The sequence below is a fragment of the Orcinus orca genome, chromosome 4 (genome assembly GCF_937001465.1).
Source record: "Orcinus orca chromosome 4, mOrcOrc1.1, whole genome shotgun sequence".
Taxonomy (NCBI): Eukaryota; Metazoa; Chordata; class Mammalia; order Artiodactyla; family Delphinidae; genus Orcinus; species Orcinus orca.
The window spans coordinates 80,684,907-80,696,749 of record NC_064562.1 but is presented as its reverse complement, the minus strand read 5'-3'; the positions used below and the strand labels follow the sequence as shown (position 1 = coordinate 80,696,749).

Sequence of the window (11,843 nt, the reverse complement as noted above, 5' to 3'; positions counted from 1 at the left end):
TGTCCCCCGCACCACCTTCCACCACTAGCGGCGTCCAGCCTCCTCCCTCGGGAGCGTGCTCGAGGGGCGGAGGCGGACCTTTATTGTCTGGGGAGCACCTGCCAGGTGGCGGGCCGGTCCCCTGATGTGCGCGTGGCGCCCAGCTTCACAAAGCGCGTGGGCAGCGCCACTCTCGTCCGGGAACCGCCTCTGGCAGCCCTACTATATCACAGGAGAGAAGAGGTGGAGAGATGAAGGGGCTCTGGGGTCAGGAGCGGGCGGTGAGGGCCGGTGTGCCCGCTCCCTACCCGCGGGCTCGGTCCCCCGGGATCAGCTCGTCGAAGGAGCAGGGGTCAGACGCCGCAGCCAGGGAGCAAGACCCTGGAGTGGGGGAGGGAGGGAGGGGAGGCGAGGAGGGGCGCGGAGAAGGGGCGTGGCCGGCACGCAGTGGGAGGGCGCTGGGAGGAGGGGCCGCTGCTCGGCGCTCGCAGCTCTGGGGGCCCGGCTTTGCCGCGCTCAGTGCACTTGGGCGAGAGCAGGAACGTGGAACGGAGCTCCGCTCCCAGCGCAGCCACCGCGATGAGAGGCGCTCCCGGCGCCTGGGATTTCCTCTTCGTCCTGGTGCTCCTGCTCCGCGTCCAGACAGGTGGGAGGGCGCTGCGGGCACCCGGACCGCGTCCCCCGGCTCACCCTGTGCCCCCGTAGGGCCCGAACACGTTGGGGTGTGTCGGGAGAGGTGGTTGCCGGCCCTTTGGTGCCGGGGCATTTCAGCCTCCGGGAAGATTCGGGGCGGCCCTGGGACTCTCCTGCGCCCTGCCCTGCTCACCTGCGCAGGGAGCCCCCTGTCGCTGGTGGTGGGCGCACTGAGCCGGGGGTCTTCCGGGAATGGGGGCGGCGAGGGGGGCTTAGGCTGAGGGAGGTGAGGCTGAGGGCAGCGGGTTGCGTGCGAGTTTGGGGATGCTTTTGTGCGGAGGGTGAGCGGGCGCAGAGGCGGGCGGCGAGGTGGTTCGCATGCAGCGCGTTAATCTCCGCCGGGCGAGGCGCGACCGCTGCTTCCTTTTGTTAAAAGTTGTGCGTGTGTGACCGGCGCACCGGAGGACCGGCCCGCAGGTTCTCAGCCGCGCGGAGGGCGAAGTTGGAGGAGAGCCTTTTCTTTGCTCTGCGGCGGCAGCTTTCCAAACCGCGGCGCTCTTTGTGCCCCAGAGCAGGGGACGGACCCCGCTGCCTCTTCTGCTCCAGGCGCCATCCTGGACCCGAGTCGAAGACTGCGTTGTCCTAGGGTCCTCCGGTTATGCCTTTTGCACGGGGAGCGTGCCGCGTGCGGCTCTGTGGCCGCGAACCTGGAGGTGCGGCTCCGGAGACAACTTGGGTAGGGCGTGTGGAAAGCAGCCGCTAGGTTGCAGACTTTTTGCTTTTGTAGATTCTGTGCCCGAGGCTCGCCCCTTTCTGCCGGGTGCCGTTTCTTTCCTGCAACGCGCCTCGGAGCGGCTGAGGGCTGCGTTTGCTGCCTGCTCCCGGGGGAGGCGGGGACGGTGCGCCGGCACCCTGCGGTTCCTGACCCCAGCCGCCATCCACGCATGGCCGGAGTACCCGGCCAGGCTGGCAGGGCTCTGCAAGCCCCTCTACACGGTGTCTGCGACCTGTAATCGCAGGTCCCTGTTTTCTTTGGGAATTTTGAGATTCGCAACACCCCCCATATGATATCTCTACTGAAGAGCTGCCTGAGGTGAGGGGTGGGAGATGGAGTGGAACTTTCTGCAAATCTTACTTATATCTTAAAGCTGTTATGAAAATCCGTTATATCTGCGCGGGAACTTGGGTCTTCAGGTGGAGGAGGATTTGCAGGCTCCTGGAAGCCCTCAGATTCCTGCCCCTTCTCTTTTTTTCTGGGCGTCGCTGGTGCGCAAGCGAGTGCAGGTCACCCGACTAACCCCTGAAGCCCTGCTTTTTCCCAGGTCATTTTTATTTTTTTTAACCTTTAAGGCTAACTTGATGATGTAAGGATAGAAAGTGAGTCTGAACTGGAATTCAAGGGCTCCAAAGGAAGCATCGCTGTGACTATTGTGGGACTCTATCTACTGCTGATCAGTTTTCCCATAAAGTCTTAAGATGCAGCCTTCCCCTTCCCGGTCTTATAAGGCATTGTGAGGGCTTTCCTGTGGGGGAAGAGAGGTAGGAGGGATCATGAATGAGTGTCCGGATTCCCGTGGCGGATTTGACTGCCTAAGCTTCAAATTAGACGTTTGGTCCTTTCCATCTTTGTGCCTTGACATTTTAATTTCAGTGAAGGGGTGTGCAGTGGACCCATCGGGCACACAAGAAAGGTAGACTACACATACTATTTCCCATTTTTTAAATTAAATGAATCCATTGCTCCCTTATTCCTCATAATTAGCCGGCTCCATCGAACAGATTTTTTGGCAAAGGGGATTTTAAGGTCTGGCTCCTGGGGGGCAGTGTGGTGTAGTGACAAAGCCTTGTGCTGCCTTTCTGGTTCTCCTTTTCTCAGCTTCTATTGGCTGTGTGCCGTTGTGCCAGTCCCTTAAATCTGTGGGAGCCCGGGGTCCTCAACAGGGCAGCAAGAGGTCTGCACCATGAAGGATCCTTTGGGTCCCAAATTCTCCTCTTCCAGTGTTATGAGCGTAGACTCTACACTTCTTCTGAACTCTTTCCCTGAATCCTTCCTGCCTCCTTGAAATTCCACTGCCTCCTGGTCACAGCGACCGCTTGGTGGTGTCCTGCTGGTCTGCCTCTGGTTAAAGCAGGGAGATGTGTGTTTCTCTAGTCCAAACATGCTCCCCTACAGTTTCCCTTTGAGGCCTAGGAGGTGCCAACTCTGCAGGACCCTCCATCGTCACCAGGCCCGCCCCGCCCCAGTGTTTACAACTCCTGTGCCCAGCAGGATGAACCTGCAGTGAATAGTGAATCATACCCTCCCCTCGTTCCTGCAGGTGTGAGGCTAGAGTCATCCCCAGCAGCTGGACACATAACATTCTGAATGACTGTCCTGCTGGAAATAACATGATGGTCTTATAAAAGGGAACCCAGATAATTCACTTATCCACTTTCTGGTGTTTCCCACCCACCCACACATTTTTTCTTCAGACTTTATAAACCATTCATGCTGTGCTATTGCAACACGTTTTCTAGGGTGCCTCCAATTTCACGTTAGTGCCAGACCCAATGCTGGGGCCTTTGCCTGCAATTTCCAGTCCTCTCAGCAAGCCCTGGAGGTAGTCTTGTTACCATCCCTACCATTAAAGCTGGAGAAACTGGCTGAGGATAAGCGAGTTCCCAGAATAATCAGGGGTGAAGCCTGAGGTTGGCCCCATATGCCCAGCTGTATTTCCAGTCACATGATTTCTAAGAATCAGTTATAAATTGAGATTTATTTGAAACTGTTCTATATCATATGCCAGGCATTGTTGGAGGTTCTGGGAATATAGGATGGCCAAGATCATTACTTTCCCATTGTTGGTGAAAAAGACCTAGGTTTCCTGTCATACGATGTCTGAGTTAGTGTTCTCAATTTGAGGGAAGTATTCATTGAAGGGGGAGTCATTCAGTGATAGCTTCCCTGAGGCGTTTGTAGGCATTTGACGCTGGGTATGAGGGCTTTAGGTGTTAGCTGTCCTATTCCAGGTAGGGTCCCTCCAAAATGAAGATGCACTGTCTCTAACGTGATGGTGCAAGTTAGTTGAAATTTTTTTCCATCCCCACTGCAAAAAACTAAAAGTGGTCTTAGCATTATATACTTGTGGGGTACCTGTGAGAGAGAAAAGCCCCAGTGATGGGTGACATCATTGGCTGTTTACCCTGGACGAGCACAGTGAGATATAATGGCAGCTCAACACTCCAAGCCTTTCTTTTTCCAAAACAAATGCTCATCAGAAATGTGCCAAGTTATTTTGTGGGCTTCCCTTGGAGCACGTTTATGTACAGATGTTGTTGTGATGGATTTTGCTGCTGTTGTTGACGGCCCTTAGAAGTTGCCCTGAGGATTTTGACTCATTTCCTCAAGTCTCCCCCAGCTGATTAAAGAAGGACACCAGGAAATGAGCCGCGGTGTCCTGAGCGGGAATTCTTGAAGCTGGACTGCAGTGCAGGGACCCCTTCAAAGGCAGCGGTCAAGGCTGCAGCGGCATTTTCTCCAGAATGAATTTAGTTTAAACAGCTGATGGGCTAGGGAAGTGCTTAATGTTGCTTCATTCACATATGGGAACTTTTTTAAAAAGGGGACTGAAGGACGTTTGAAGAAATCCTAAGCATGCAAAATTTCACCTGCAGTCTCTGTAACTTGAATAGATATTTTCGTGGCTGCAAATCCAGAGTGAAGAGGGCCTGCAAGGGAGTCACCAGAGGAAAAAGTTTGAATCTAGGCCGAATCCAGTGTAAATCTTTGTTGAAAGCAGAGAGGACTTGTGAGGAAGCCTAGCCTGGCAGCTCTTAGTCTCTTGACATTTTGGACCCGAGACAGCCCATCTTTTGACTTCAGACTCTTAATTGCAAACTCATAGCCCTTGCTTGGTTGTGTTTCGTTTGGCCCACCTGATGCTTTTTTAGAAAACATTGGGGCAGTATTTAAAATATGGAGAATTTATATCAAGATCTAGGTTTCTTTATTCTCTCGAAGAATCGAAAACTCCCCGTCTTTAGATGGGACCTCTACTCTTTCCATTGCTCTAGACAGTACCACTCTATACTGCCAGTCGGGCTTTTAGGCATTTAGCCTTGGGTCCCGGTGAGCACAGGTGGGACCACGCAGGTACCTAGTGGAAGGAGCACAGGCCTAAGGAATGAAAACAGCCTTGTATTAGTCTGCTGGCTCCATGACCGACAGCTTTGTGACCTCGGAACAAATTGCTTACCCTTGCTGAGCTGCACTCTTTTCATCCTAGTTTTGGCTGTGTGACTTTGGGAAAATTACTTAACCTCTCTGTGCCAGTAAATGTGTGGCTACATATAAAGTTTTTAGAATGGTACTGCCTGGCACGCTCATGGTATAAGCTCAACACATGTCAAGCTCTGTACGTATTTATTATCTGTAAATTAGGAATTATTGCTGTCCCTAAAATGGGAATAATGCCTTCTCTAATATGAGTACTCTAAAGGTTAGAAACAGATTCTTGTAAAGATACTTGGCACAGGGTCTGGGATGGCATAGGCACCTGACAACTGAAGAAATTCCATGAGTATGTAGAATCTGACTATTTCTCTTTATAATCCTTGCACGCAGATACCAATAGGTACTAACTTGACAGCTTTTAAAATGAAATAAACTTTAATTTTTGTCTTGAGTTTTACATAGCTTTTGACAAAACAGTTGGGAATCACTAGTGTTAAAGAGTGAACAGACCTTTGACTATTTTTTCCGCCGGGGGGGGGAGAAAAACCCAGAAGATTTTTTTTTCAACATCTTTATTGGAGTATAATTGCTTTACAATGTTGTGTTAGTTTCTGCTGTATAACAAAGTGAACCAGCTATATGTATACATATATCTCCCAGAAGATTTCTCTAGTGGAAACATTCATACCTTCTAATTTTTCCATTCATCTTATGCTTTAGCCTTAATGCTTACATTTTGGTTATGAAATGTGTTGGTTAGGTATTTTCCGCTGCATACCTTTCTGACAGTTAGGTTTTTAAGGCTTTTGCAAACTTTAAAGTTTAAGCTAAATTGTTATTCAGGGCATGAGGCATCAGAGTTAAGAGTTTGGGCTCTGAAGTTGACAAGTTTGTCCAGCTTGGCCTCTTGCCAGCTCTGTGACCTGGGACGAGACCCTTCACCTCTGCTTAAGCTTCAATTCCTCATCTGTAAAATGGGGATGATGGCATAGGCCTACTGAAAGGAGTAAATTAGATCATGCATGAAACACACTTTGCATACCGTCCCTTACAGGGAAGGCATGGGGACTCCACCATCAGGCTGATTTTATGTTTCTTTTTCAGCGTTTGTCTCTTAGGAAAGAAATTTGGAAATGGTTTTAAAGCAGATTATATAGAGGGGTTTCTTTTAGTATTAAGATGAAGCTTATCCATTCAATGTCTAGGTTTTTAAAAGGTTCACAGTTAGTGTTAATGCATACTTCTCTCCCTGGTTCTTTGTTTAACCTTATTCACAGGCTGCTTTCCACCAAAGGGAATATAGCTTTCTGGATAAAAGTTTAGGAGGCGAAAGTTCTGTCAATGGCCCATTTTCTCAGTGAATAAGTAAGTGTAGCTCACAGAGGGTCCATGAACCCAATATTGCCTTGTAAAGTGGCATTGAAAGCACCTTGAGAAGGGAGGAGCTTTTCCGTGACTATATGAGGCCCTTCCCTAGCTGTGAGGGACCAAGCTGAACTTGTCCGTTGCCATGGGCTGGACACACAGCAGTGCTCAGGCAGTACTGGTTTAACTTCTCTCCTGTTCTCCAGCACTTGTACAGAGCTTTGAACTAGTGAATGCTGAGCCAACATTTCAGATTCAGTTTAACAAAGGATGATCAATCCTTATGCCTTGGTCCTTGTAGGGACTATATGTGTGGGCTCTGGGGGTGGGGTAGGAACAGAGTAAGAGCAGAGCCAACAATTCAAAGAGAGAATTGGTGTCATAAGAAGTGCAAAGTGCCCAGGCCATATTTCACAGGAGAGGAGTTTACGTCTTGGTGGGCATGTGATAGAGATCAGGGATCAGTCCACATGGGAGATAATATTTGACATTAATTTCTAAACTTTAAAAGAGGGTAGAGTGTCTGTAGTTGAGGCTTGTGTTGGAAAAAGCTCCTGAAACAGGGAGCAAGAGATTAAGATCTTATTTGAAGATTTTCAGATCTTTCAGTTGGTGTTAGGACTGGGGGTAGAGAATTGGAGGCGAAGAGGCTGGAAAGGTGGACTCTGATTAGCCTCAAGGAGCATTGGAGGGAGAGGGTATATTTAGTGTTGAGTTTGGTCCAGATTCTGAAAAGAACTTTGAAGTCAAGGCTACGGTAGACTTGACCCAGTAGTGGCCCTCCCAGCTTTGCTTACTGGTCCAGGGCTGTTCGCTCTACTATTCTGTCCTGTTAAGCGCACTCCCCAACCTGCTCCAAAAACTTGGACATCCCCTTGCTGTGGGCAGCCAAAACTAAGGGAGGCGTGTGTGTGTGTGTGTGTGTGTGTGTTTAAATTTTAGTAAAATGCACATAACATTAAATTTACCATCTTAACCATTTTTTTGGTGTACAGTTCAGTGGTGTTAATTACATTCACATTGTTGTGTAACCCATGTCCAGAACACTTATATCTTGCAAAACCAAAACCCTCTCTACCCATGAAACGCTGAGCCCCTGACAACCATTATTCTACTTTCTGTCTGTATGAGTTTGACCCTCTAGGGACCTCATTCCGTATTTGTCTTCGTGACTGCCTTATTTCATTTAGCATACTGTCCTCAAGGTTTATCTGTGTTACAGCGCATGTCAGAATTTCCTTCCTTTTTAAGGAAGGCAGTGTATGTATATGTATATGTATGTACCGACCACATTTTTTTCTCCATTCATCCATCGATGAACACTTGTGTTGCGTGCCCCTTTTGGCTATTGTGACGAATGCTGTTATGAACATGGGTATACAAATATCTAACGGAGAGTTTCTGAGGGGCCTCTGTTAGGATGGTTAGGCCCACAGCTGAGAGCTATGTGTTGGTGGGGAGCTGGGCAGAGAGAGGGACCTTCGGTCATACTCTTTTTTTTTTTTTTTTTTGCGGTACGCGGGCCTCTCACTGTTGTGGCCTCTCCCGTTGCGGAGCACAGGCTCCGGACGCGCAGGCTCAGCGGCCATGGCTCACGGGCCTAGCCGCTCCGCGGCACGTGGGATCTTCCCGGACTGGGGCACGAACCCGTGTCCCCTGCATCAGCAGGTGGACTCTCAACCACTGCGCCACCAGGGAAGCCCGATCATACTCTTTAGATGGTTAGGTGGTCTCTGGATGAAGGAGTGAGTGCTTGCGTGTTGGGGTGCATGCTCTGGAAAGAAGGGGGAACACTTAAGAGACATGAGGAAGATAAAGGTGGCAGACTTAGTTACTTTGCTTGGCAGATTTACAGGCATCTTGGATGTGCCAGGCACGACGAGATTGTGGGGAAGGGGAACAGGAACTATTGTGGGTGTGGTAACGGAGATCCGGGGGTGCTGTGGAGTTCACAGAAATAAAGCCAAGAAGAGGAGCCCGTTTGAAAGAGGCCATAAGATGCTGGACTCCGCTATGTTTGTTTATTGATTATTTACAGGCTGCATTTACTTGACACTTAATTTCACAGACACGATGATAGATATAAATGAAAATCTTCTTAGGGTCATGTCCATGTTAAAAACTAAACCTCAAAGGTCACAGACCATGGCTCTATAATATTACAGTAGGATTTGGGGATCCTAAAGAATTGTGTGTTGTGTACCCGTCGTGTAATGAAAAGTAAATTTTCATGAAAAGTCGATGGCAGGAAGATAATTCTTCATTTAGTCTCTGCATGAGACTATTTTAAAAGTATGTTTATTGGTTTTCTTAGAGAACAAAATGGATGTTTTAGGCACGGAAGAGGACGTAGAGTTGATTAAAGCTTTGGGAAATAGGCCCTTTGAGGGCAACTTAAAGAATTGGATTTATGAAGCCTGGAGAAGATAAGGTAAAGGAAGGTTTAGTGAATGACAGTCTTCAAATATTTGTAGTATGTGAGTGAAGAATGGGACAAAATGAGAATAGTTGAAATTGCCCCAGAAAGAAATTGAGGTTTTTTTTATTTTATTTTTTTTTTTTTTTAGGGAAAATTCTTTGATTGGAAGGGTTGGAAAAGACTTTATTGTGTTACCAGAGTTATAGGGCCTTGGCTATAGGTATGAGAAAAGCCAAAAGTAATTGTCATTCTGAAATGGTTAGGTCCTGCCCACTTCAGTTGGCTTGATGACCCTTTAAGGGCCCAGCTGAAATCTTTCTAAATAAAATAACCAGCTGTTTTTCTCTCTTCACTGCCTCGGCTGTGGACTGGACTGTTTCTTATAAATTCTGGGTAGACTCTAACACGATCCTTACAGTTTTTGGTTATATTGAAAATAGCCAATAAAGAACTCACACCTAAAAAGGGGTTATTGATCGATCTATTGGAGTTGGGGACAGTGGATCTAACCACAGAATGCATTGTGCAGTGCACGATAGCTTAAGCTGAGTGCCAAAATAAGTGCCCAAAACAAGGAAGTTCGAGGTCTGGAGAAATCTATAATCGACCATAATTAGCCCTAACCTAAGAATGACTGTGCTCTGTGATCACCCGACTGACTGTTGATTCTGAGACACAGCCAGCCATGCTGCATGTAGGCTGACAGATCTGTAAGGGTGAAGGAAGTCCTTTTCCCTTGATTACTCAGGGATGGACTGTTCAGTCTGGGCTTTACCCAGCACCCTCACTTCCCTTCCCACCTGTCCCTTCCCTTTGGTCATTTCGTGGTCATGGCTCAGTGGCACGTTAGATCAGCCAGTGGTCCAGCAGGGGAAGGTGGTAGAAATGAAATTGCAATTGGGCAGTCTCTGGTTGATTACATCATTTCCCTTGTCCTGTCAACATGTATGATGATTTCTGAGATGTGATCCCTGCCTTCAAGGAGCCTGGGATCTGTGGAAACGTAAGTGCTTGGTGTAGATGTTCACATAGTTAAGATTTGTAATAAGATTTAAATACTTGTGCTGGTCCTGAAGCCAGGACACATATTCATTTGCATTGGGTTGGAGGAATGAGCATCATTTCTTGAGTAGAATGGCTGATTCCAAGGAAGATCTGGGACCTGAGTTAAATCTTGAGGAATGGGGCAGGAATTGGTCAAGGTGTGAACAGCAGAAGTAGAGGTTTACAGTCAGCTGAAAGACTCCCATAGAAAAAAATCTCTGTGGAGACCAGCAGAAGATGAGATAGGATAAGTTTTAGGGCACCTGGATTTTTCTTCAGTAACTGCAGTGTCTCCCGCGGTACCATATGTGATGAGATTTTTGTATGTGTCATCTGGTCAAGTAGGTGCTTCCTCAGAGAAATAACTTTAAAAAACGGAAGAGTATAGGTCTCACTTTTGCATGATATTACATATATGGTATGCACAATGCAAATCCAGAGTAGGTCCACGGATGTGTACTTTGAGTTGCTTTTAAGTCCAGGGCTAATTACCCTCCCCTACCTCCTACTCGCCCCCCCGCCCCAGCCAAGATCACAGGTTTTGTAGGCTCAACATCTGATAGTAGTAAGAGATGATCTTTGAGTCTCTGCTTCTTAACAAATTTTAAATATTTATTAAAATGGTAAGTCAGGAATGTAACAGTCTGCATAAATTCACTTGTTCAACCAACCAACCAACCAACCTGGCAACAAATGAAACCCCCAAGCCTGATAAGAGTCCTGACTGGCTTAGGTCATCTTGGGATTCTGCTGTAGGTTCCCTAGCCCTGCGTTTAGAAGGTCATTAAAAGGTAATGAGGGGTGCTGGTCACTGCCCTTCCCAAAGCAGTGAGCCTTGGGGAGGAGGTGGCTGTTTGTGGCGGGCAGAAATCTATCACTTAAGGAAAGAGTGTGAGTGATGGTACTTTCCAGGGAATGCCTTGTTCTTGACCTAATGGATTAAAAAATAATAGGGAAAATGAAAGAAGGAGAAATCCTTACTTGTTCCCTTGTGTCTCTTAAGTTCTTCAGTGAGGCAAAACATCCCACTTCATTTGGGTTTATCCCAGGTGACTCACGTTATTTCAAAGGGTGTTATAAAATTCTTGAAAGCAATCAGGGCTGCCAGTAATTTAAATATGATGGCCTATGCAGACTCGTTAGCAGAGGAATTGCTTTGCAGGGTTAGAACAAAGGTGGCGTTGTCACAAAGAACTTTGGAAATTATTTGGTGTCTCTTTTTATTGGAAGGAAGTATTTATAGAAAGGGATCTAATGTAGGTGTGACTTCTGAGGAAAACATTTACTAGCGATTTTGTGTGGCATTTGGCTGTTATTCTACTTGGCTAGTGCATGCTTAAAAAAAACAAAACTACGGGCTTCCCTGGTGGCGCAGTGGTTGAGAGTCCGCCTGCCGATGCAGGGGACACGGGTGCGTGCCCCGGTCCGGGAAGATCCCACATGCCGTGGAGCGGCTGCGCGTGAGCCATGGCCGCTGAGCCTGCGCGTCCGGAGCCTGTGCTCCGCAACAGGAGAGGCCACAACAGTGAGAGGCCCGCGTACATCTAAAAAAAAAAAAACTATTGTTTAAAAAATTGAAAATTATACTACTTGGAAAGACTATGGGTACGTTATAAAGTGATAAGTTTTAAAGTTTATAAATGTTAAAATGCATTTCCATCCTAATTTTCACAATGTAGATTTCTTTTTTAACGGCTGATGGAAGATTTGCGTTTCAAGGAATGGTCTGGTAAAACTGCATGGACTGGTCTTTCGGCTTTTCGTCATTGTTAAGTCAAACCAGGATTCTTACTCCAAAAATATGTCATTAGAATCACCACTTGAAAACAGTTAATTGGGATGTTTAAAGGTTTTTCTCCTTATTTTAGTATAGTCAGTGTATTTACTACAGGGAAATAGTAGACACGTTTCTAGCTCAAGCAAAATGTATCACTTTCATGAAAAAGAACCCCCCTTTCCAGCTTTTTAAAATAAACTAGCATATGTAGAAGGGTTTATGAATTTTTTAGGAGATCTGAATGTGTAGCCTCATTTCCATTCCAGTCTTTTCAAGGGATAGTATTTTAAATGATCACCTTTGTTTCAGAATGACTACCTTCTAAGAAGGAGCTGGCCAGGATGCCGAAAGAGCTCAGGTAGTGAGTGGCATGCCATCAGGTGAGGACAAATCCAAGGCAGGTGCAGATGGCT

The 11,843-nt window shown here is 47.3% G+C and overlaps 1 protein-coding gene across 4 annotated transcripts in view; it reads left to right on the top strand.

The window, feature by feature from the left end:
* The first annotated feature begins 417 nt into the window (after positions 1 to 417).
* The window catches only part of KIT (KIT proto-oncogene, receptor tyrosine kinase), an 85,652-nt gene continuing 74,226 nt past the window's right edge, over positions 418 to 11,843 (top strand). For 2 of the 4 annotated variants that reach the window (XM_004268264.3, XM_012532461.3), the window contains exon 1: positions 470 to 625. In XM_004268264.3, coding sequence (XP_004268312.1) covers positions 559 to 625 — 67 coding nt within the window. In that variant the 5' untranslated portion in view covers positions 470 to 558. Of the gene's footprint in view, positions 626 to 11,843 lie in introns of all 4 variants that reach the window. The other 2 variants (XM_033425410.2, XM_012532460.3) reach the window with 2 other exon arrangements.